The sequence below is a fragment of the Crassostrea angulata genome, chromosome 9, assembly GCF_025612915.1.
Source record: "Crassostrea angulata isolate pt1a10 chromosome 9, ASM2561291v2, whole genome shotgun sequence".
NCBI lineage: Eukaryota > Metazoa > Mollusca > Bivalvia > Ostreida > Ostreidae > Magallana > Magallana angulata.
Genome location: NC_069119.1, coordinates 35,499,328 through 35,524,854, shown reverse-complemented (window position 1 = coordinate 35,524,854; position 25,527 = coordinate 35,499,328). Strand labels below are relative to the sequence as shown.

Sequence of the window (25,527 nt, the reverse complement as noted above, 5' to 3'; positions counted from 1 at the left end):
TTTGAATTAGTTCATTATATATCAATATATTTAAATGAATATTGGATCAATGAATATTTAATCACCCTGTGGCAATAAATTCGTTCAATTAAATATTAAGATTATAAAATAAGTATTGCTTGCAATGAACAAGCACACAAGCAAGGTTTAGGGTCCGTTCTATACATGCTACAACAGTAACATAAATGTGTGCAGCAATGAATGATCACATAAGGGTGATCAGTTAGCAGCAGAGACTTAGTACCCCCCCCCCCCCCCCCCCCCCCCCCGCCGTCTAGACTATCGCTGATTACCCTTTGTATTTTGTGCGTTCAAGCGGAAAATGTTTTCTTGTCAGAATTTGGTTAGATTATATTTGGTTTATTTCACATATTTGTTAAATAACCGGTTTGTGCAGCCCTATTTCAATTTTTGATACACCCTGTACGTCAAAGGAGACTTTAATGCACTCAAAATGTAAACAAAAACATCACCTTAGTTTTTTTTTTTTAAATAACTAAGAAATGGTATTTATATATCTAGCTTATATAACGATTTGGTTGACTATTAGAAATTAATGCCTTACTAAAGCATTGTAAACATTAAAAAAAATTAAAACGGGAAAATAACTTTTGACCAAAATCGTGACCATGCCCCTTTAAACAAGATATTAACTTATTAATGTAATCAAATGAGTTACAAGCATAACTTTATCACATGTGCATGTAAATGTACTCTGCAAATTTAAATTAGATTTTCGACGCATCTTTTATGCGAGCGTGACCTGTATTATTGTCAAAATGATTTATTTTTACATGTAAAGGTTTTTATCGACGCAAAAAAGAAACATTCTATCTTTTAATCGTATAAACAAAACACATGTTATTATTCTACTTTTTAAAATTTTTACTGAAACTATTCTTACAAATACAAGTTTACAACATTAATAATCAATATTAGATAAAAAAAGATAATATAAATACAATGCGTAACAGTGATTAATAATAATAGATAAAAAAAGAAGAAAAAAAGATGTCAAAACACGTAAAAATACAAGTAAGGTGATGCTGTACACAGTTGCGTCAGTCACATCAGTGCATGGGGTGGCATGGGGTGGGGGGGGGGGGGGGGGGGGGGGCGGGGGGGGGAGGGGAGGGGGGTATAAGTCGAATAATGACGCATCACGTTATTCATGAATATTCAAATTTTTGAAAATTGAAGTTCTGGTATAAATTGAGGAAGTGTTGACAACGTTAAGACCGTGACTAGTAGGCTCTGTGACAATTTTAAGCTTGTCGGGACAACCAGTAAGTTCTCATCATGCCCTTCCCCTGAAAATAGAATAAACTTTAATAAGATATACGAATGTTTAAGAAACATTCATCAATTCAAATGACAATAAATGCATCTAACTTAAAATCACAAACGGTATAATGATGTAGTCATATGACATGAATAGAACATTATCAAATCAGGACCGACTTGCCTTTATTTGTATTTCTCCTCGTTCTTCAAGCAAAAAGTCCTGGTGAGTTTTCAGAAGGTTGCGAGTATTTTCACTGGTATGTATTTTCATGGCTAAAATAACAAAAAACAATGCAACAATACAGAATACAGCTTAGATGTAGGTACAGTCTTAGTTATAGAGTTTAGGAAATAAACTGCAAGGATCTAGAATCACATATTTAAATTCGACTTCTAATTCGACGGATGCTTATGCTTTCTTGTCGCTATACGATAAACATGTACGTTTCTTTGTAAGATGTAAATACTATAAAAGTCTTAACCGAATGAAATTTCTTTGCGGTTTAATTCATTTTTGGACATGTTGACATAGACCGATAAAGTATGACGGACAATTGTAAACTCATGACATTATTGAAATATATACACTTTAATATATCATACAGATACATTCGACTGGAAATCCTGGAATTTTTAAGTTCTCCAACTGGCAGTAGATAAATTAGATTAAAAAAGGACAACAGTTCGTAGCGCGTAACATCGGTAAAATACAATTAAAAAGCAGAAAATTACATTATCCAGTGTCTTTGTCTGTGATAACACTACGTATCGATTTTGTACTATATAACCCATAATACAAATGACGCCAAATTGAGGCGCCAGCGGGGTTTGCTTATTTATATTTAAATATTTAATCATACGATCACTTAAAATTATATAAATATAAGTAATAGGGAATCATTTTTTGAATATTATGAGGTGATAATTTCGGTCGGGGCGTGATCAAATCTATCATAAAGCCCTTCGGGCTTTATTGGATTTGATAACGCCCCGACCAAAATTATCTCCTCATAAATAAATACTCAAAGAATGTTTCCTTATTCCTCATATAATTCATTCTGTTGAAAAAAAAATTCTAAGCTAGATCGATAAGCGAAATGCAACATGATAAAATTACCGAAAACACTTAACTTACGTTCCCCACTGGATTCCATCCGTGAAGCCGTGTTTACAGTGTCACCAAACAGGCAGTACCTCGGCATCTTCTGACCCACTACGCCTGCGCAGACCGGACCTATCAAACAGCAGATTTCAACAGGTTGTTTAACATTATGAGAATCTTCGGGTGCCATTTATAGATTCCTATTCTTAGATTTATATTAGATCCTACTTTGTAAGAAATTGCTAGAAAAATATGTATGAATTTAGTTGATTAAATCTGTAGAAAATAAAATTTTGATTTTTTGGGTAATACATTTGGGCTTGAAAAAATAAAACAAAAATAATCCTAAAACAATGCATGTATCTTATAGGATTCGAACCCATGATCGATGACAGACAGATTCTTGTGTGAATTAGTGATCTGCAATTAATTATATCTAACGGTTAAAAAAAATCTGTTAGTGAATCTGTCATGTGATTTTGTGCTTCCTAATGGAGAATTTGACACGGTATTCCGATCTATCTTGAAATAGACCAGGCTGATTACAAAATTACACCGCCAAACACTATACCAACCAGAGTGCATTCCAATCCTGGCACATAAGCGATGATCCGGCTTGTGTTTGATTTTAAAATTCTTAACGCTCTCTAGGATAGAACACGACATCCCGGCTATTTCCACTACGTGTTGGTCGCCATTTCTCGTTGGTAGACCGGATACTACCATGTACGCGTCGCCGATTGTCTCAACCTGAAAATACAAATAAGGTTTTTTGTTTTTGTTTTGTTTTTATTTTTATTTTGTTTTTTAAAAATACATTAATGATTTATGAAAATTGAAGAAATACATTTCGTAAATTGATTTTTTAGCAAGTTGCAAATTTTCGAAAATGAAGTGAATCCTTAAAGATCGTTTTTTTTGGGTTGCAATTTTAGATTTGTGAATGTGGTATAAATAACCAATGTAGGTTTTGCATGTATCAATATATTATTGATATAAATCGAAGAATGTTATACTTTTGTTTCAACTCTAACCTTAAATACGAAAACCCAATCATACCTCTACCTTTGACTAACCTCATTTCCAAAATATATTATCACTGTGGCTATTGTATTTATGACCACCTAGAGCTTTGTATCATATAATGACCGAACCATATATTTTGACAAAATGACATGTTGTAAGTAAGTGTGGAAATTGTTTACCTTGTAGACGTCAAAGTGTTCGATGATTTTGTCAAAGCAAATGTAGAGATCATTTAGAAGGTCAATCACCTAAAACACAAACAAGTAAGTTAATTTTTCTGAATGTATATACTTCTATACATTTGATAATGTAAAATTCTTATTATTATTGATTTTAAGTAAATCAAACTCTTATTATAATTGATTTTAAGATAGTCATTTTTACTGCAATTGAAAAACAAAAATAGAAAGAATCACGTGACCTGCATGGGGGTGCTCTGTGAGGACAGGCTGGTGAAGCCCACAATGTCACTGAAGTAGATCGTAACGCACGTGTACGCCTCTGGTTCCACCGTGCGTCCAGTCTTCAGTTTGTCCGCCACGCTCCTGTATAATTATTTTTTCTCAGATATTATTATCAAGATGACAGGATATCAAAATATAGGGGCAAAACCCGTCTGATAAAAGATGGTTTTTGCTTATATCACGTGCATTGTTCTGTGAATACAGACAACAATTTCAATACCCACTTTCGAATGGTTAATATAAATGACACTTTGAAATGATACGTTGAATATATCAAAACATGAAACGGATGTCTACATTTGGATTTAATGGCAGCCACAAACACAAGTGAGAGGCTGTTAATTAGGTTGCATTATACCTTGGTAAAACCTGGTAGAGGAGTTCATCTGACTTCTTTTTCTCAATGATCAAGCTCTGCGTTCGATCTTCCACTAGATCCTCAAGGTTATTGGCATACTCTTCCATACGAGACAGCAAATTATCTAACAGTTTCTCTCCAGATTTATCCCTTAAATGAAAAAAATAATCGTAAAGGAATCATATTACATTGTGGTCGACGAATTATCCACAGATTTTACCTTTAAATTCTAGATATCATATTTTTGTCCATAATTAATAGATACGTTTAGTTGAGAAAAAAGCTAAATATATCAGTTTTAAAATTCTAACATTTTTATCTATATATTCATGCCGAGCTTTTCTTTACAAGGAGATTAATATAGTCAAGAAATGGTCTTGATCATTTGGCTCTCTTAATTTCTACGGAATTTTAATACCTCTAGCTTTCATGAAAATTTGGCATTTTACCATTGTAACTTGCGAGATTCCTTTCGCAGGAACTGAAAAGTGGGCCTGCAGTTAGGGTCTTCTTCCCAGCAGTACTTCATCAGTCCGACGACATCCGTGTCAATGCCCACCATGTTTAATCGGGGCCGGAACTGGACATCGTCGACGATTTTCACTTTCATCACTATCTCTGCAATGTAGAACAGTTCGTGACAATATTAACATCTGAATTATTAAAACATTTTAAGAAATTGATATCATTGCATTGTTATTCAATTGTTTATGAAGTGTACGGATTTAAAACATATCTTACTTACGTTGGAGATAATAAACCATTATCTTTATGCAAAAGTAAGTCGGAATATTTTGCTATTAAAAACTTTTTTTCTCAATTTTTGACTAACTTAAGTAAAAATTCTGACGTATGAGTGAATTGAATGTAATCAATCATTCAAATAATGCCTACTCATGAAAACAACAAACCGTATTAATGAAAAAATTCTCTTTTGTCAAAAATATTTAAAAATAATATTATGGTTATATTAAAAATATTTAAAAATTACCTTCCAAAGTTAAGAATTCTTTGTCATCTTCAAATGGCTCCTTTCTAGACAATACTTCATACATGATAATACCAAAACTGTAAACGTCCGCACATTGCATTTCTAAATGATCAGAAGTAGTCGTCGATTTCCGGAGAAGCTCGGGGGCCATCCACAGACATTCTTGTACAAAAAAAAATTCATTCGTTATTATCTGCGCATTAATACACTACACGAAATTCATTTAGAAGAAGAACTTCGTAGAAAGATAAATAAAATTGTTCAAATGTTAAAGTTTTATTATTAAGAACTTCTCTTTACAAAAGTGTATGGCTGTTAAAACAATGTCTAAATTTCTAAGATACAGTACCGATCAGACCCAACCTAACAAAAAGTAAACCCCAACTAAACCATGGATTTACTTTCTGGGTTTACTCTGGGTTTACTTCGGGTTTACCAGAGTGGATCCAGAGAAAACCCAGAGAGTACATCCCAATCAGAAGTATACCCCTGAAAGGCGACTTTACATGTGTATTCGGAATATACAGGGGCAGGAATTATAGGCAGTAAGATGGTAAGATAAAATGCAGGTCTGCTTTACACTTCAGTACATACAAAAGCAAACCCAAACTTGAGTAAACCCAAAGTAAACCTCAAGCAAACCCAAAGTAAACCCCAAGTGGGCTAACATTTCCGCAAAGTAAACCCGGAGTAAACCCAAAATAAACCTAAAAAGTAAACCCGGAGTTTAGTTGGTTTTTACTTTCTATAAGGTTGGGTCTGATCGGTATTATAGCATTTTTTGACCATCCAGTCTCCCTGATGTATCGTATATTATCACACTAAATGTTGATGAGATGTTTTTATACATTCATAAAACCAAATACATCCAGCTCTTACTTTCACTATGTAAATCAATATGATGGTCTTTCAAAGACTGCAAACCAAAGTTGGTCACTTTGAGGACGAATCTGCTATCGATGACACAGTTACGACTATGAAGGTGGCCATGGAACTGTACGTTAGAAGAATGGAGATAATCCATGGCCTGATAAAGTGTGAAATATGCTCTTAACTGATGGTAAGGTAATAATATATTACTTTTAAAGGAAAATGACAAAAAATTTCTAAAATTTAAATAAATTATAAATAATAAAAGCAATAAAAATACTCACAAAAGGTAATTTTTTTTTCAGTTTTAAGTAAATTATCTGCATATTATCAAAATTTGTATTCTTCTCTTTGTAGGCTACAACATTTTATTCATTAAGAAAATAATCAATTCAAAATAAATTTCAATAAAAAAAAATCAATCTTACCTGTATTATATCGCGAATTAATGAAATGCTGAACTCCCTATTTAATACAAACGAATCATTGCTCAGAATATCCTAAAAATGAAAACTGTGGTTGAATATAATTGTAAATAGTACCCGAGCATATATTAATCCTTTTAAGTGTTACAAGTATCAAGAGCTTAACTGAGTTTTTTTTTCGAACAATTTATTAATACTAAACTCATGCTCTGGAAAACAATTTTTATTTTCATTTAAAGATAAAGAGAAAAAATCATATGAAGCATTCTAGGATGTAACAAATTTAACATTTGTCATAAAAAATGCTTACTCATTTTAAAGTTGCGCTGTTTGAGGTATTATCTATGATTTTGTTACAATATATGACATATAATTCTTAGTCACCCTTACCCTGAGGTCTCCACGTGGACAGAACTCAGTGACTGAGTACAGACTTGACTCGTGCTCAGTGAGCCCCAGAAACTTGGTCAGGTTCGGACAATTGATGCTTCGTAACTTAAAAATCAGTAATAAAAAACAACCTATATAATAATTGAATACAATTGATGCCTTCGTAACTTCAAAATCAGTAATAAATAACATCCTATATGATATATACAATTGGTGTCTCGTAACTTAAATATCACAAATGACATCCTATGTAATATATACAATTGGTGCCTGCGTAACTTAAAAATTAGTAATAAATAACATCGTATGTAATATATAAACAGTTGGTGCCTTCGAGCTTAAAAATCGGTAATAACACAGCTATGATCGGCCGATGCTAATCACAAAACACGTCACAATTACATGTATTTAATCTAATTCCATAAAAAAATGTCATGGGATATACTGTTAATTTCTACATGTTTTACCTGAGACAATTCCATATAAAACGAGCGACATGATGGTCGTTGTTTTTTGTTGAATTTTTGTAAATACACTTTTGAACCCTAAAAATGAAAAGCATTTTAAAAACTGTATACACAGAAATAATAAGCATTGCTTTCAGATATCAATAGACGATAAACACGTCTGTATCGTTTATTTTTAACTCCGAAGTAATCAATTAGTAAACAGAGAAACATAATATCTTATTGAGGATTATATTGACAAAAACATATTCATATTTTTCTAAACGGTTGCAAAAAAGGAATACTAGTAAATTTTTATGCATCTCCTTTCTAAGAATCTTCGGCTGAAGTGAATGGATTTGTTGCGAATGAGATATTCACTAAATAAAATAGTCAGTTGTATTGGTCCAAAAAAAGTTATGACAGTTTTAGAAGTTATTTTCTTATTTTCAGAGGGAAATGAATCTTATAGCGTTAAGAAGTAATGCAACTGTTAGTTGACTATTTTAAAATCAAAAACGTCATGAACGTTTTTTCAACATATTAAGATTTTGTTGAATAAGTCATAGGAAGGAAAAACTTGTTGATTTAAAAAAAAAAAAAAAAAAACCCACCACAAAACAGGAATATGAATATTGAAAACAACGTGTTTTTATATTTCAATATCGAGAGAATACCTGATATGATGCAACCTTCTGATCCACAGCCATTGTTTTTAAGCTCATCTCTTCAGATTTGGACTTAAGCTTTCAATTACAATAACATTAACATTAAAAACATATAAGTTTTAAAACAAATAGAAGTTATAATACTCTTATACAATATTAATTTCATCTACATTTGTTGCAAAAAAATCTTTTCTTTTTAATCAAAACGTTTGACAAAATCATTTCAAAGTGTTACTGCGTTGAAAGATTTTACTTGTAAAAAGGAGTGAGATTTTGTGTGTTGAAAATTATAATAAGCGTGTTTTTTTTTCTTGTAGAACTTATTTGATAATATCCTTAGACAGTTGGTGTATGTTTTAATATTAGGGAAAATGAACTTCAATAGTAGACACATAAATTTCCGAAGGTTTAGCGTTTGGATCTTGATCAAAGCGGAAATTGAAATTTCAGTTATGTAATTTTTAATTTTATTTTTTTTTAAAAATTGAATCTGTGCTGCTGTGATCCACATGAAATATCATTTAAATACACATGTGCATTTTATAAATCACAAATGTTACTATAATATTTGGATAAACATTAAAAAGCCAAAAGTAAGGAAATAATGTACAAAAAAACTTAATTATTAGAGATCACTTCCGTCCCAGTCAGGACATTTCAGTATGTCCCCGTCTGTATGTCTGTGTGTGTGTGTATGTCTCTCTCTCTCTCTCTGTGTGTGTGTTTCTCTCTGTCTGTCTGTCTCTCTCTCTCTCTCTCTCTCTCTCTCTCTCTCTCTCTCTCTCTCTCTCCATTTATATAACATATTTTTGGCAAATAAATAAAACGTAAACCTGTACCTTTCCCTCAGAAAAACACAAAAGGGAATATCTACTATGACACTGGGACAGCCATGCTATTTCTTCCCAGGGTATTTTCCACCAATTACTCAACATTTCAGCGTCTCTCTTCATTTTCCTTCAAATTCATATAGAAACATTCTATCTCACAATTGTTAATTTTTTTCAATATCATGTTAGTAAGCTGTTTACAATATTTTTAACCAGTTATGATACAAGATCATGGAAATCTTTATTTATCTTTCCACTGTTAGAATTATGACAACATGTGTTTCAGATTTGACAAATTAAAGAATTAAATATAGTCAACATTAGTTCCACCTTAAATAGTTTTTCAACTCTAAAATGCGATAAAAAAATATAGCTAGCCACTTAGTTAAGAAAGGGATATTCAACAGAATACAAACCTATATACAAGTAAAACCATATTGCAGATGGCTAGAATCAACACCGCCAGCACAATGGATAATACCATAAAGAATTTGTTATCTATAATAGATGACACAATTTAATGATTTAAAAATCATGATATATATGATAACATGATATATTATATACATAGTATATAAAAGGTTTTCGAGGGGTGTCAATTTCAACTGATACCCTCCCAAACATGCACTATTTATTTTATTATAGTGAATGTCTAAAATTTAGAGAAAATTTTACTGCTTATATAAAGATGTTGTGAACTTTACGGCGAACCGTACGCGCATAATTTACGCACATGTAACACTTCGTTGTTACCCATGGAGGTAACGCTGAGGTTAATAAAACTAATTAAATAGTTTGTTATATTATATTCTTCAGTACATTCTCATCATATCACTCTTTGTTTTCCCTCGGACCGAAATGTCACACTTTCATTGGACAGGTAATAAACTTAGCACGTGACTGCCTCATGTATCTCAATATGGCCGCCATTGGCCGACGCTTCTCCTACTCATTTCGAAATTTCATATTATTTAATACAGAAGCCGCATGTCATAAGTTCTTTAAATATTTAGAGTAGTTGCCATCTGATTTTTTTTTAAACTGGAGCGGTTGTCCGTTGAATATTGAAGTCACTCTGATGTGTCCAGAGCATAGCAAAAAAGCAGCGTCGAAATTTTCGAAATCTCTGCAGAGGAAAGGGAGAAAACGTTTAAAATTATATAGCAACAAAAATCGTAAGTAAACATTAATGAAGCAAAGTTTTTCAAAGAGTTTTTGAAAGGTGAGATTAATAATTTTGAAAAGTTTAAATAAGATAAATTGGACGTGATTTCAGGCAACTTGAATGCATGGTGGGGTTGCGTAAATGAAGTAGATCATCGCTTTTTGTAAAAAGGTATGTCACTTAATAGTCCTCATGAAAACAACACATGTATTAGGTTCGTTACCGACTGACTGCAGAGATGTATCGGGTTAATAGAACTCATAGATGGCGAGGCAAAGCACAAAGAAATAGTATACTTATTTGGTTAACAGTGTTAATATTAGATTTAAAAGAACTAAATTTTCTGAAAAAAGAAAGAAAAGGAAAAAAAGACATCAAAAAAGGAATAAATACCGGACCTTCGATGACGTAACAATCAGCCCCAGTAAATCCACATCGAGGTTTGTTTATCGGAGGTCCTTTGTCGTTAGGCCAATGAATTGTATTGGAATTACTGAGATGGAATGCAAGAGACGACCCGCCGTAACCTACAGGCTACAGTCAACAATTGGTATTGTGTCAATATACTTAGCATGTACAATAATTCGAGCTTTAGTTAAGATACGGAAGCCAAAAAAATAAAAATAATTTTGCAAAGTTTTATGTTAAATCAAAACGCAAAATAGTATGTTAAATCCATTTCTGACAAGTGAAAATACAAAGGAAATGCCATATCATTATTATTATACTTAATTAGTCTGTTTGTCACTTCATAATAAATTTTTTTCAGGGTACTGAACATTGCTTTTTTCTGAGTTTACAAACTTGCATCATTCGTGAATGTCATACTAATTGTATTTAAGACACATTTTCTCATATACAGTTAATTTTATAAAACGTACGACAAATTCGCCAATGAAAGGGTCCAAATCCATGATCATCCAATTGATAACTCGATCACCAATGGCATTGATGAATAGATCACCGTTGATGCCTACAATTTAGGGGTCAAAGTCACATTTGAATTCCTCTGGTATGATTACAGTAATCGTGTTGAATGTTATTTATTATTCACACGTTAGTTGTTTTTATTTAAGCAAATCTTTGAAACTCGTTTGTTTGATTCCCTAGCGCAATTTTACTACCAAAAAATGTTCAACTGATGAATAAATAACCCATGAACATCATAAACTTGAAATGAGAATAATAATGTGTGATCTAGAACAAATCAAATATGTAACTATTACTAAATGATAATTAAACCATTAAGAATATTGATATTAACTATGCTAATAATAATTAAATACTTAAGCATAAATGAAAATAACAGAAAAGTTCCTCTACCATCAAATGTCCTGTTCTTTAATCTTCTGACTATATTTAAACCGTCTCTAAAATCATTTCCATCTTGAACAGTTTCCATGACAACTTCTCCATACAGCACTAAAGCTTCGTAGAATACCATTGCATGTGGATTCGGCTGAAAAAAGCATTGTTTAAATTGTTTACATTGTATCATTTATTGGACAAAATTCCTGATGACAATGTAACACTATGCATTTTAAAATAACAACATGTAGATCGAATGCTAAGAATCGTGTTAATCATTTTATTGCATACAGAAAATGAAAAATGTGTTCACATTTATTGATTGTATTCAATGAATGTAAATAGACGCGTTTCAACTCACATCTTGGTCAAATATATCCATATTGTACTCCTCAAAGGACTTCCGTTTTATTTCCATCGCAAACTCTTTATACTCTTTTGTTTCTGATTGATACAAACCAATCAGAAAGACAGACTCAAACGCTTTTCTAACTGTCTGCAAAACATTTGACGTAAGAATTGTCAATTCAAATATGACATATCAGTTTTATTACAATAATTCATATAAAATATGGGAGTACATATCAAGGGGGTTTGGTGGTCAACAATTTAACAATAAGATCTTTCTTAAACTTTTAGCGATGATCTTTTAGGCTATAAACTTTTAGATGGTAAAGAAAAAAATCTTCTATTTAAACTTTAGAATTCGAGTATACTGTGGAATCATTTAATTTTGTAGGGGCCAATTCTCGGGGATGGTGGTTTTTGCGTATTCGTTGGGATGTAATTTCGTGGATGCGTTAGCTTTTAGTTTCAGAGTTGGTAAACTAAATCTTTTATGATAAGTATTCGTTGAGGATGTGAATTCGTGGGCGAGTGCTACCCACGATTACCACGACAATTGAGCCACCAAGAATTCTAATGTTTCCACAGTACCTCCTATATCCTTATAAAGAGCTTCTCTTCTTAAGGGGATCAATATAGTCGACTAGATATGGGTTTGACCGTCCAGCCTTCTAGAAGGTGATTTGCATATACCTTACACATACACTTTTTAAAAAGTGTACTTTGATTTTAATGAATGACTGTCTTAAACTCAAAGCCCTTAAAAATAAAATGCAAATCGACATTAAAATCAAGAAAAGAAGAGATTAATGTCTGTAATAGTTTGCATTGAATGCTTTTAACATAAAAAAGTATTCATAATTTTAAAAATAAAAGATAAGTTATCTAAACCTGGTCGTCCTGATCCCCCATATTCCACGTGAACCTTCCGTTGACGTAACCATTATAATAAAAGAAGACAAAGAATGCATAGTCCCCCTCGGTCATTCCCATAGAGCTGGCCTTCAACATCATCCCACGCAATGCCACGCTGTCAGACACAACCAGGAAGACTACACAAAATCCAGGAGGTATAAGTCACCGAACTACATGCAAATACATTATCTCTCTCTCTCTCTCTCTCTCTCTCTCTCTCTCTCTCTCTCTCTCTCTCTCTCTCTCTCTCTCTGAGAGACACTTATCTAAGACAAATACTGCAAGTATATCTTTTACTAAAATTAGAAACTGACATACGATCAATTTGTGTAGTTTTTAAGATCCTTTTTACTGTATCATATTTAAGGTAACTCTGTACCAATAAAATCATGGGTTCAAAGTTAAAAATTTTTTTTTTTTTTAACTTATTGGACTTGAATTTCATCAAAAATTAAATTAAATGTATATGTATCCATACTTTTTAACATGTAAGGTAATAAAATCCAAAGGCTGAAATTATCATCTGAAAATCCCACTTTCTTTGGTTTAAAAATTAAATATAAGTGGATGGATACTTGTTTGTCTAAATTTTATTGCTTACTTCGCTAGAAAACTAAAATTAATTTAAAAAAAAAGAAAAAAATTGCTTACATTAGAAAAATTATAGCATTTAGATATATCACTTAGAGAAAAGTAGAAAAGAGTTATTTCCCTCTGTCATTATTGAATTATGTCGAATATAATGATGAAAAACGCTTATTAAAGATATCCAAGTAAACAGTGATTTGAGTTTTCGATGTGCACCTATCATAACATAGAAATTACAAATCTACTTGCAAGAATTTGAATGAATTTATGGTTTATGTAAAATGTATGACGTCACAGGAGGGTGGATTTACTTTAAATCTATAAAGACTACTATACAGTATACAGGTAAATATTCGCCCCCAATCACCCTCGTTGTAAGCGGGCGAATTTAAGACTGGGCGAATTCAAGCGTTTCTTATTATCTCTCTTTAAACACAATTGCTTTTGGGCGAATTCAAGACAGGACGAACCTGTTTGCAATTGTATAAGGGCGAATATAAAACGGGGCGAAAACAACCCTGTATGCAGTATCAAACACGTGGGGAAAAATGAACAGCGTTGTAAATATTACTTCGCGATGTTTTGTTCGCCTCTTCTAGAACATCTTGATATCCATGCTCTGTTTGGGAAGAAAATTCCAGAAGGGTGGATTTTAATCCAGCTGCTAATATATTCCTATGAAATGTTCTAGCTAAGTCAGTGTTATGGAGGTTAACTGCCGGTGATAACCGTGTCGCGTTTTCTTCATACATAACTGTAAAATCCGTCCAATTAAAGTGCGAAAATACATTTAGATAAAACACAGAAAGTTCGTTATAGTCAAACGCCATTTTAGTCAGTGTCCTGAAAACGCGTTTGTCTTCGAAAGCCCCTGACGACCCACTACTTCCAAATATTGGCATGTTCCATTCTGCGGCCATTCGTCCAATAAATTCCGCTGATGAACTGCAAGCTATGAATATAACACGTGATTATGAGGATGGACTCTTACTATACTTGTTTTACATTGGAAATAATCAAAATTTAAGTTTAGCAAAAACCATTCCTTTTTTTCAGATACACAGATCGAAGGGTGTAAAAATTAGAAATCCTCTTACGACGTAATTTGAAATTTACTTACACAATCTAAAAGCAAGATGAAAAATAGTTACTTACTTGGTCCAATGACTGCGGTTACGTTCTTCAGGTGATACATCTCTGCTGCTGTCTTACCAAACAGACCACTCTTGGTAGGGTCACACTCCATTCCGTCAGGCGAGACATACTGAATGATTTCTATGTCCATGGCTTCTCCAACAAAGTCTTTCAGTTTTCGAAGGCCTAATTCGACTGCCGGTCCACTTTGGTGAATTCCAAAAGGTAATGAAGTATCAGTCATAAAAACTCCTATTGTTATTTTGTCTCTTTGTGCTAAGACTAGAGTAAGCAATATAAGAAAGTAAATCTGACTTATATCTACAAATGCTCTTCTTTTCATTATCTTCAATTTGAATCTTTAACCGTTTTAAAATGTCAAAACTAGTTCGGATTTCGAAGAAAACAATTTAAGCAATGGTAAACAACTGGAAGTCAGAGTGCTTTGAAACACACAGTATTTATACATATAACATGATTTCAAATTAAGAAATAAAGCAATCAGTCCTTTCAAATAAGGTCTTTAATCTGGCAGTAAATGCCATAAAATCTGGTCATTATTTTTACATTCTTCTCAAAACCATTAAAACAAAGACAATTTTTCAAACTTTAACGGCATACTTATTTTTATGGTAAAATTAATTTCTTTGCATTAGCCAAATTTTAAAATAACGGTCGAGTACAGTGTTACACAAACAAAATCGTGTATGTTAAAGTATACTTAACTACCAGTATGTATACACTGCGTCACAAGAAGAAACACAGCATAGATAGGTACGGTGGAGTCATCCATTTCCGGAAGAAAAAGTTAAAACCCATTGAAAACACCTTGTTCTTTTGGAATTGAAATAACGTGTAAATTTAAATCCGATGGTATCTTTGCTGCCCATTTTACAGGCGCTTAATTCCTCCATACCTTGATGATCATATTTTCATTGATTTTCATAAATCAATTTTAAAGTAAACGGGTTATGCAAGGGTTACAGTATTTGATCCTGTTTTGTTGTTGTAATAAACATGCACGCAAACTGTAGATTTTACACAACACATATACGATGTAATATATAATCCTATGCGCTATATACTTCTTCTCCTGCGTTTCAACTCTCTCTCTCTCTCTCTCTCTCTCTCTCTCTCTCTCTCTCTCTCTCTCTCTCTCTCTCTCTCGGCTCACATAAGAATGTTTTAAATATTGCATAGAAACATTTAATGTCATTTAAAAGTTTTTCAATATACAATTGTATCCTTTATCGCACAAACACTGCTTATGAACCTTATCAAAGTTTTGGATAGATGGAAATACATATCAACAGTGACTGCATTGAGCTTTTACTTCGACGGTCTGTCAAGACCAACAGTGTGTAGACATGGAATTCCAGCATGCTGCTGCACCATGGTTCTAACAGGAAAACACCAAGATGCATATGCCCTTTGTGTACTTCAGAGATAGAAGTTTGGATGGATTTCATATATTAAAATATCCTTTTTTATTCCTTAAAGAGAAAAATTCCTGATGATTTACTGCATGACATGTGGTGAAAACGAACAGTGGTCTAACTCAAAAGTCTAAAAAAAAAATACGAAACAGACTAGAGCAAACACGGACCTCTTAATCAACTAGGGGTAGGGTCAGTTGCCATGCAGGAGTTAGAATCCTCTGTTGACCAGTCACACCTGCAGTGTGTCTTTGTCGTAGTTGGGTAAATGGAAAAATCCGCATTATTGTTATATTTCATTGAAGATATTATATTACGCTGTAATAAAATTAATTTCTAATTGCGTCTATCTTGCTCCTATCATGTAAGCTTTTCATGAACATACCGATGTCATTTCATGTTTTGTAGATATTTATCCTATAATACTTTTCTTTTAAACAAATAAAACACTTGAATAATAAATGTCGAGAAAACTCTACCCTCGGCTGTTTTGATCAATGTTGTTATTTCTTTTGCAAAGTCATTAGTGGTTTTACTTGCAAAACATTAAGCCATTGCCGGAAGATTATAAATTGATAATTTTACGATCAATTGGGTTCTGTGAGATTTTATGACGACATTCTTTAAACCATCTTAGCTAAAAAGCATGTTGACCTATCATATAAACTCTGAGCTTTACTTAGCTTCAAAGTACTCATTAGCGGAGTACGATAATAAAGTCTTTTGTAAATATTTTCTTAATCACTGTGATTAAACGACTTTGTCATAGGACCCTCTTTCTAAAATTGATAAAGGTAAATGCTCAATTATTTTTCATATTGTGGATTTAGGGCAATGCAATGCCATGTCCTATAAAATCCATTAAAGGAAGATACATTTCCAAATCGAGGTCATTTACGATGATCAAAGCTCAATATAACAGTATAATGGAAAGTATTTATAAAAAAGAGCTGAAGTTTATTTCAAATCACGTGGCTTATAGATCACATTAAATAGAATATTGCCGAAAGGCAAGTGTCATATAAAGGCAGAGATAAACTCTCTAGATAAAATTTATATCACTTTTCTTCTTTACATGTTCTCATTTAACATATATTTCCATTAATGTAATCACGTAGAAATGAAATTTCAAGTTAATAATATGCACTGCATCAAATTTAATTACAGTTTTTGATGGTTAAATTCTATTTTTCGTTTTGTTTCATTTTTATTGCTGCTGATTTAGCATCTTAAACGCCAATGCATAACTAAGCATCTAAATCTCTGCTAATTGCAAGTAATTAGCCCCCTTTAAAAGTAATGTATTTTCAAACAACCATTTATGGTACCAGAAATCAACAAAATCAATAGTAATTGACAAGATTATTTAGTAATGTTGTTTGTCCTTATTTCAAAATATTCAATACCTGCCCACTTTTTTAACAAGTTCCTTTGTACAACCTCTCAAATGATTTGATATTATGAATAATGTTAAAGCTGAATAATGATATCTTGGAACTTTGATAGACATCAATCTAATCAAGAACATTGATACATAATGTACTTTTTTTATACACAATACTCTAACTCGATCTGTTTCTTTTCTTAAATGAACGACTTCCTCGATATCAAAGGGCATTGACAAAATCCTTCAATTTGTAAGCCCTTAAAATTGATATCGCTTTTCATCATTGTAGTATCCTAATTTCTTAAGGCAAAAAAAAATAAATGAAAATTACACTTTCTTTTTAGATAAACCTTAACTTTGCTGCAAAAATTGGTATCTTTTATGAATCAATTTTATGTAACGTTTTTGTTGAAATCTAAGGTCAATGGCAAAGTTCTTGAATTTATAATACCTTAAAACTCGTATCTGAACATCAATTACGTCCTTCAAAAATTATACAAAAAGAACAAGCATACCTACCAAAACATTTAAATTCTCTTGAACTCATGACCCCGATACTTTAACCTCCAAGGTATGATCTAATCTATTGGTAGAAACTGTTTAACAAAACATTGAAACTGCATCATCTTGTTTTTAGTGTCTTAAAAGGTGTAAGTCTAGGTGAAGGGAGGTACCTTAATTAATTTTGATACTTTCTTAATAAGATTTTGTTCATAAACATTTATAATGTTAATAATTGGAAATAACTGTTTTATAGGTAACATTTTTATCCACGTATAGAACGTTTTTCTTTGGATAACCATGACTTGCAATCTCACACCGGTATATTCGACTAAAAAGCACTCTCTTCCATATCTTTTACACTCTCTGAAGATATTTAACAAAACTGTTACTTCACCGTCTGGCTATGCAATACAAAAAGTACACATAAAGATTGTGGTTTTGTTTCAAAGATTTAAATTATTTTCTTTCTTGATTTTCAGCGTCATAAGTAAAATTAATGTTTCATTGTTAAATATTTCATAAATAAAGTTTATCCCTACAAAACAATTTAATCTAGCAACTTTATGTTACAAAAAGAAGATACATATTTATTTAGATAAAGTTTGGCAAGATAAATGGTCTTAGAAGCTAGGCTGGGCAAAGAAAATAAAATTCTTTTGTTTTTTTAGTGTGAGGAATAGATCGAAAAATGACCAATCAAGAATGTAAAAATAAAATTCTTATGTGGAACGCATATTGCTTTAAAAACCTTTCCGGTCAATTGTTCCCGTAATATAAACGTCGGGCATAGAAAAATTTTTAAATCCATTTTTCTTCATTTAATCAAACATTTTCAAATCATTAAATATGAAGCGTATTGATAAAAAAAGAAATAATGTAAACGAAGCGATGCGTACGATTACAAAACAATAACAGCAGCAATATTCAAAATGGACGAGACTTCGGCTGATGTAGAGCAACTGAGTTGAATTTAACACAAAAAGAGAGTTGAATTTTGAAGCTTGGAATACACCGAAGGAGTTGATGCATGATTCCTCATAGCTTTGCTTTACGATGCTTTTTCTAATGACCGAACATATACGTCTGTTAATTTAAAACTCATCGTTACTAAATTTGAACAGCAGTGTTACCGTAAAAGTAAATAGGCCTACATGTAATATAATTTTTCCTGGAAGCTGAACAGCTAGCCTTACCATAAAACTTGATTGTTGATCTCAAGCAGACGAAATCGTGGAAAGACGCTTAATTTTCTATTTAGTGAATGGAATAATGTGTATTGTTAATTTTTGAAGGTTAAAGTTTAATTTTTTTTTTATATTCATAACGTTGTATTGATATTGCTGACAATCAAACAAACACAACTTAGCATTTTATTGACATTGTATAGTTTAAAAATTCCCGTTCTATAAATTGTGTTAAATAAAATGAATAGACTACCTCATTTAAATTTGTATCTCTTGTTCTTCTGCATAGGGGAGTTGATTAAAATCAACTCCCAAAAAGTACTTGATATTTTACTCCCTTTGTCTTAATTCTAGTTTAACAATCAGTGAAAAAAATAAGATGGACTGAAGCTCTTTATCCCTTGTCATCGTATAGTTTTTGTTTAAGCAAATGCGTGGCCTTTAGCGTCTTCTTCTGAGATCTCCACCAGTTTGATGTATACTATTTGTTGTTCAAAATTCAATGTAAAGTCGTTATCAAGCTTTTTATCCCTTGTCATCGTATAATTTGCTTAAGCAACTGCAGGCCATAGAAGTCTTTTACTGAGATCTCCATCAGTTTGATGCATATTTGTTGCACCGTCTTGACGTCAAAATTCAATGTTAGTCGTTGTCAGATTTCTATTGCTTGGTAAATTTATTTGTACCCTATCCATATTTCAACTCGTACAATCGTCAAATTTGATCAAAAGTTATTCGCAAAAAAAATAGCGAAAAAAAGTTAACATAATTAATTTGATTATTTTTATGATTAACTCTAATTCTACAAATACCACCGACTTGCTTATATCCCGTCGTAAACAAAACATTCTTTAAATATTACTTTGTTTAATAATTTGTTGAGTATCTTTAATGTTTATGCCAACTTTGAACAAAATTCTTCAATTATAAAAAGAAAAAATCGAATTGTCTCAATAATTTCCGAACAACCCTCGCATGTATACACTTATACTCGTACAAACGCAAAAGTACAATATAATTAGATACAGTTCAAGATCAAAAGAATTATTGCAAGTGTAACGCTATTTATTAACCAACATTGGTTCACTGCCATTGTATTGATGATTTAAAAACAAAATGGGAAGGAAATAAACTAGAAATAATTTCCATGAGAATAATTACCAAAAATATGATAATTTAAACAAAATGCTGTTTTTCCTGAAACATTTAAATGAAATTGCTATTTTTATGGAGGCTTGATGGTTAACAAAGAAGAAGGTATAATCTTTTTCAATATATAAACATGCCAATATGATATACCCTAAAAATGAAAAGTGATTTAAATTTTATGGAAATATGCAAAAACCCATCCTGAAAACGTGTATGTAAACTTTGATATAATGGATTGAAATCGCATAATTAAATACTATAATGAAAAAAATCAAATGTCTGCAAATCCGCCGGTAAAGTTTCCTACTTAAAAAAAACCTACATGAAAAGTTGTGTCCTCTGATAAGTTTCATTAAGGTCAAGATCTAATAAATGAAAGGTGTCTACAGGTTTATGAAATTCAAGATATAAACTCTTTTAATGATGCTTCATAACAATATCTTTGTTTCATAGGGTGTACCGGGATTTAAATTTTTGATAAACGCAATAAAAATCATGTTTTAAAAAACCGCTTTCTATGAAGTATGAAGGATAAAAGTAACAAATCTCGGATTTTTGTCCATTTTTGACAACAGGTGCTTGAGGACAGGATCGACCCCCCTCCCCCAGTATATAGACCCCGGGACTTTATTTATTATTTTATTTATTAAATTATCCTTTAAGGACATATTTCTAATCTAAATTATTCATTCGTTGCCCAAAATTACCTAAAACAAAAATTTTTTGTATGTGATACAAGAAGGTTGCTATCTTCGTCCATCTAGAATCAACGGAAGTAAGGGTTTATCGCAAGAAAGATTACTCGTGACATTGATTTTTTTCTATTTTCTCTTTTATGTCTTCCATTGTAATACAATCAGTATGAGTGCCTTCTTTTAGATTTTCCAGTACCCAAGACGATAAAAAAGTTTTCATCTCTTCGCAAAATGATTACAATTCATACTTCTAATGAATTGTATTTTTGTCCAAAGTTTAAATGCAATTGCTCTGTTTACGAGCGGAGTTATCTTACTTGCGTTAAACCATCACTTCCGTTGGTTCTAGATGGATGGTTCAATACTTGCAACTTGTCGGTGAATTGTCCTAATTCACCCAATAAATGAATTTACATGGGCATGGCAGGCAGATATTCAATGAAGGGAATTATTGGGCTACGACATTAAGTCACCGTTTTTACTGGTAGATGTAGTTTGATAGTACATTTCTTCAAATATTCATCGGCAAATTACATATTATATCCCTCCTTCTTGAGGAAATTTATGTATTCAAAATATAGTCAAGCCCACCCAGTTCTTTGGAGTAATAATTTAACACATTTTTCGTGGATATGTACACAGAATTAACAAAATGGAAAGAAAACCGAAAAAGACAAGCATAGCGATTTTAAACATCGATCTCGGTATCCCTTTTTGAGCCTCGGTATAAACGTTTCCATCGAGACGGATTTCTTCTGTTTTCGAGAAGGTATCGGGTGTTCTCGATAGACCTAAGATGCAAAACAAATATACTTTATTCAAGTAATGCTTACCTATATAGATGGAAACTGGAAAAGCGTTTTCAAATTTTCCGTAAAACAAACGACATGTTCATATTATTATAATTATGCAATCGATTGTATTTTATTCTAGAAAAGAAAAAAATACCTACGTATGTATTTTTGGAATTCAGTATTCAATTTAAATCCATGTAAACACGTAAGCCCATCCATTCTACAACATGGAAAAAATACAAGACAAATTATCCAAATATATAAAAAAGAAATTATATCAATATATTGTATTATGTTATTTCTGACCTTAACTCCGGTAACAAATTTGAAGAATTGAATATTAAAGGACATATCGCATGTTTCTAAAGAATACGACATTTTACATTTTTTGGCTTCCTTGTGTATCTAATAATTACTCCTAATAGTTTGTTAACGGTATAAAAGCGGTAATTAGCCATAATATCAATTTAAATTATAGCCCCGATCGTTTAAAAACTCGTTAATTAGATAGCGTGTCACGTGGTACAGTGACGTCACATGCGACCTTCTTCGAACAGCTGATTGTAAACAAATTGTAGGATTAGCATTATCTTCTTTAAATTTTGACATTCATTCACCATGTAAGTTGATTTTTTTTACGTGCTGACTAAATTAAAGAATCTTATTATTCAGTCGTACATGTTTGAGCCACTAGTACGGATAAAAACGATGATATTGCCGAAAAAGCGACGATGAAGTCGGCAATGACGATCAAATTGATCGACGTGTAAACATTGTAAACACAACTTAGTAAGGATTGTAGCTCAAATAAATCTGTTAAAGGTGTTTATTTATTATAAAATCTACAACAGTCTTGGTTTTTGGCGTTCCTAACGACTCAGAATGTTCATTATTGTAAAACTGTGGTGCACAAGAAGCTTGTTTCTTCGGCAGTAACTGATCACAACTTTCTAAGGTTGTTTACTCTATATTACACTGGATTATAAAAGAAGGCAAGAACGTTTTCCTTAATTATTGTTTATTTCTGTAAGATCACATCTCCGTATTTTTTTTTATCCATTTACGTATAAATGTATATAAACAAACTTTGTTTATTTCTCGCGTAAACAATCAATATCGACAACTCGATCCATGACTTCTCCCACAAAAAATAAAACTTACAGAAATCTCACCTACCGTACTAAAATTATGATTTCTGCAGAGGTGAGCTACATGTATGAATGAAGAAATCATGTATACAAAACCGATGCATACATGAACGTATAGTTTAACAATAAGAAAAAGAAAACAGCTACATGTAATGAAGCGAGGCGGTATCCAAAATGGCGTCCCCTCTCGTTATTTTTATCCGATGAACTTGTGTTTTGTACACAGGCCCCTGTGCCTAAACTTCTAATTTTTTCTTTTTGAGAAATGAATACGATTTATTCATGAAACTATAATTACGAAAATGTACCATATAATTAATAATATATGAATTGAATGTTTATTTATAAATCCTCTCGTCGACAGATAGACCCCTATTTGTCACAAGATTTACGCATACTTTTCATCTTCGCTAGCCAAGGGTTTTCGGTCCACTTTGCTCCCCATAAATGTTTATGGGGAGCAAAGTGGACCGAAAACCCTTGGCTAGCGAAGATGCATACTTTTGTAAGTGAAACTTAAAAAAACAACAGTCCAAATCCCCATTTTCAGTGGCTAAATCACCCGCAGGAGGCACAAAACACAATCATGTCCCGTTATCGACAATTTAATAGGTGATAATTAGTTTAATTGTCATTTAAATCTAATCCAATTACAAAGATGGCTAACAGCACCTTCTTGCTCGAGGTCGCATATGACGTCACACATCATGGCGGGTAGATCGAGAGAGAAAATATGCATATCGCGACATTTGAATTTCATCGCTTTCAAACTCACGAATTAGGCAGAATATTTTATGAAAACGTTAATAAACTTCATTTTTAATGAGTATAGAATGATTTTATTTAAAAAATTCCGAAAATTGAAAAACATGCGATATGTCCTTTAAACTCTAGACGTTCAAAGCATTCGAAACGAAGAAAAAATAATTTTACACAGAATTCGTCTAAAATTACGTTTTCCTTTATCAGAAAACAATTGCAGTTTCAGCTTAAACCAGTGTGTATTTATCCATTACATTTCAACCGAGCACTTCCTTTGTCCTAGATTTTTGGATAATTTTTTTTTTAGTTTTGTCGCTGCTGAAAGCTTTCTACGTTTTGTATAATACTTTTTTCTCAATAACAATGATTTGATATTATGGAAATTCATCGTACTGGGTGTGATACGCAGAAACATATACTCATTTTGTATCTTAACAAAAATGAGACCAATTCAGCTCTCTGTGATCAGAATCTAGGACACAGTCAACTATGGATTGAAACGATGGTAGTGCTTATTTTTATCTGGTTACGATAAATTGATTGCAAAATACTAGTCATTAGATAACACCAAATAAACCAAAAAAAATTATAAAAAATTATAAAAAAAAAAAGAAAAAAAAAGAAAAAAAAAGAAAAAAAGATTAGCTTTCTTCTCTTCTTTACTTTAAACTGTTTGGTCATTGGCTAAAAGGGAATCCTATATCTCTGAAGAAGGTTAAGTGGTCAACAAATTAGCTATACGGTTTATTTTTTAAAAGAATTTTTGAGCCATAGACTATCATTTAGTAATGAAAAAGAAAAAGAAAAAATCCGAATGTTTTAGCTTTAGAAATTGAAAAGTTTCCTTTATCCGTATACTGGCACTGTACCAGTTATCGGTTAAAATTCAACGTTTTCTTCTCGTATTTCCTTATTTCTTGATATTTTTGGATAAAACGTGATACATGTTGAATAGTGAACTCCTTCTTCATCAATATGTTAGATTATATCATTATTTAAAAACCAAAACATCTTGTTTTGTGCTTTTTAGCACGCCCCGAATTTGCCTAGTTTTTATAATTTACTGTTACAGTACCAGTTATTGGCTTCGTGGTAATAACATAGTAAAATCCCTGTACATGTTGATTTTATAATCTGCTAAATGTATTTTGAATTATGCCCGTTGTGGGATAAGACTAAAGGTCGTAGGGGTTTTGATACATAAACAAAACACATAAAATTATTCGTTTATTATCATACGGTAATACACAAAATCCTAGACTATTCAATACATAATTGTGCCATCAGGCGTTCAACTGCGCTATAAACCTATGGGAAATTAGTGAATTCCTGTTGTTTATAGATGTTTTATGTATTGATATTATATGTCATATCAAAGAAGGGATATAATAACGTATCACAAAGAGGTAATATTCTATTGTTAACTTATTAAGTCACTTCCCCTATTGCTGAAAATGCAAAGATGTAAATCAGCGGTTAACAATGATCGTTTAAGTTCATGTATAAAACATATTCAAGGAAGTTCTCAACCAAGCGTGCTTTTCTTTATTCGAAACAGACGACTGAATTTAAAAATCTTGGATTGTCGCGTGCTGTAAACCCGAACTCACAGTTTAGCCGATAACTGGTCTTAGCCGAAAACTGGTTCAGTACCAGTGCACATATTTCCTTCTTAAGGAGATTAACATTGTCTACAAATGACCATCACCATCTAGCCATCTTAAGCTCTGTTTCGAGTGCCTATGTCGAGTGCCTATGTCAGAATTTGTTTTCAAACTGGACCACAGTGTCTGTATTATTGGCGTACATTATCACTTTCGGTAAATTTTCAATATCCATAACTAGAAATTAAACTGTTTGCCACTTTTAAGACTTAAGAGTTATAGCTTAGGAGGGCTTGATAATACAAAATGAAATATATTATTACAATGATAGAAATGAAACATAAAATGAATATGTGAGTCGCCACACAAAAACAGGCTTGTTGATTTTACGTCATAATCGAGAAAACGGCGCTGAAACACAACGTCAATCACGTCGCATTTTTTTTTTTTAGAATGACACATTTCCCATAATCGTTTTGTACATTTTTGAAATGATTTCCATACAGAACTACGTCGATTTTAATCACTAAACTAATTATGAATACAATAAAGTCA

General features: G+C 32.0%; 1 protein-coding gene across 1 annotated transcript; it reads right to left on the bottom strand.

Moving 5' to 3' along the window:
* Window positions 1-1,139: 1,139 nt before the first annotated feature.
* LOC128162310 (atrial natriuretic peptide receptor 1-like) lies at window positions 1,140-14,553 on the bottom strand. The gene is made up of 22 exons (XM_052825460.1): window positions 14,331-14,553; window positions 12,564-12,724; window positions 11,689-11,823; window positions 11,343-11,478; window positions 10,901-10,992; window positions 10,418-10,553; window positions 9,271-9,352; window positions 8,864-8,981; window positions 8,034-8,102; window positions 7,378-7,455; window positions 6,911-7,015; window positions 6,524-6,595; window positions 6,105-6,252; window positions 5,226-5,387; window positions 4,684-4,852; window positions 4,235-4,384; window positions 3,834-3,957; window positions 3,592-3,660; window positions 2,962-3,136; window positions 2,420-2,518; window positions 1,466-1,557; window positions 1,140-1,310 (listed from the first exon to the last, which is right to left on the bottom strand). The coding sequence occupies exons 1-22, from the start codon at window positions 14,551-14,553 to the stop codon at window positions 1,266-1,268; spliced, it is 2,640 nt and encodes an 879-aa protein (XP_052681420.1). The 3' UTR covers window positions 1,140-1,265.
* Between the last annotated feature and the right edge of the window lie 10,974 nt (window positions 14,554-25,527).

Coding starts and splice junctions, on each gene's coding strand:
- LOC128162310 (XM_052825460.1), bottom strand. CDS start 14,553: ATGACTGATACTTCATTACCTTTTGGAATTCACCAAAGTGGACCGGCA. Junction 8,982..9,270: donor ATGGTTTTACTTGTATATAG/GTTTGTATTCTG, acceptor ATGAATTTGAAG/GAAAATGAAGAGAGACGCTG. Junction 3,137..3,591: donor AACACTTTGACGTCTACAAG/GTAAACAATTTC, acceptor TTGTATTTTCAG/GTTGAGACAATCGGCGACGC.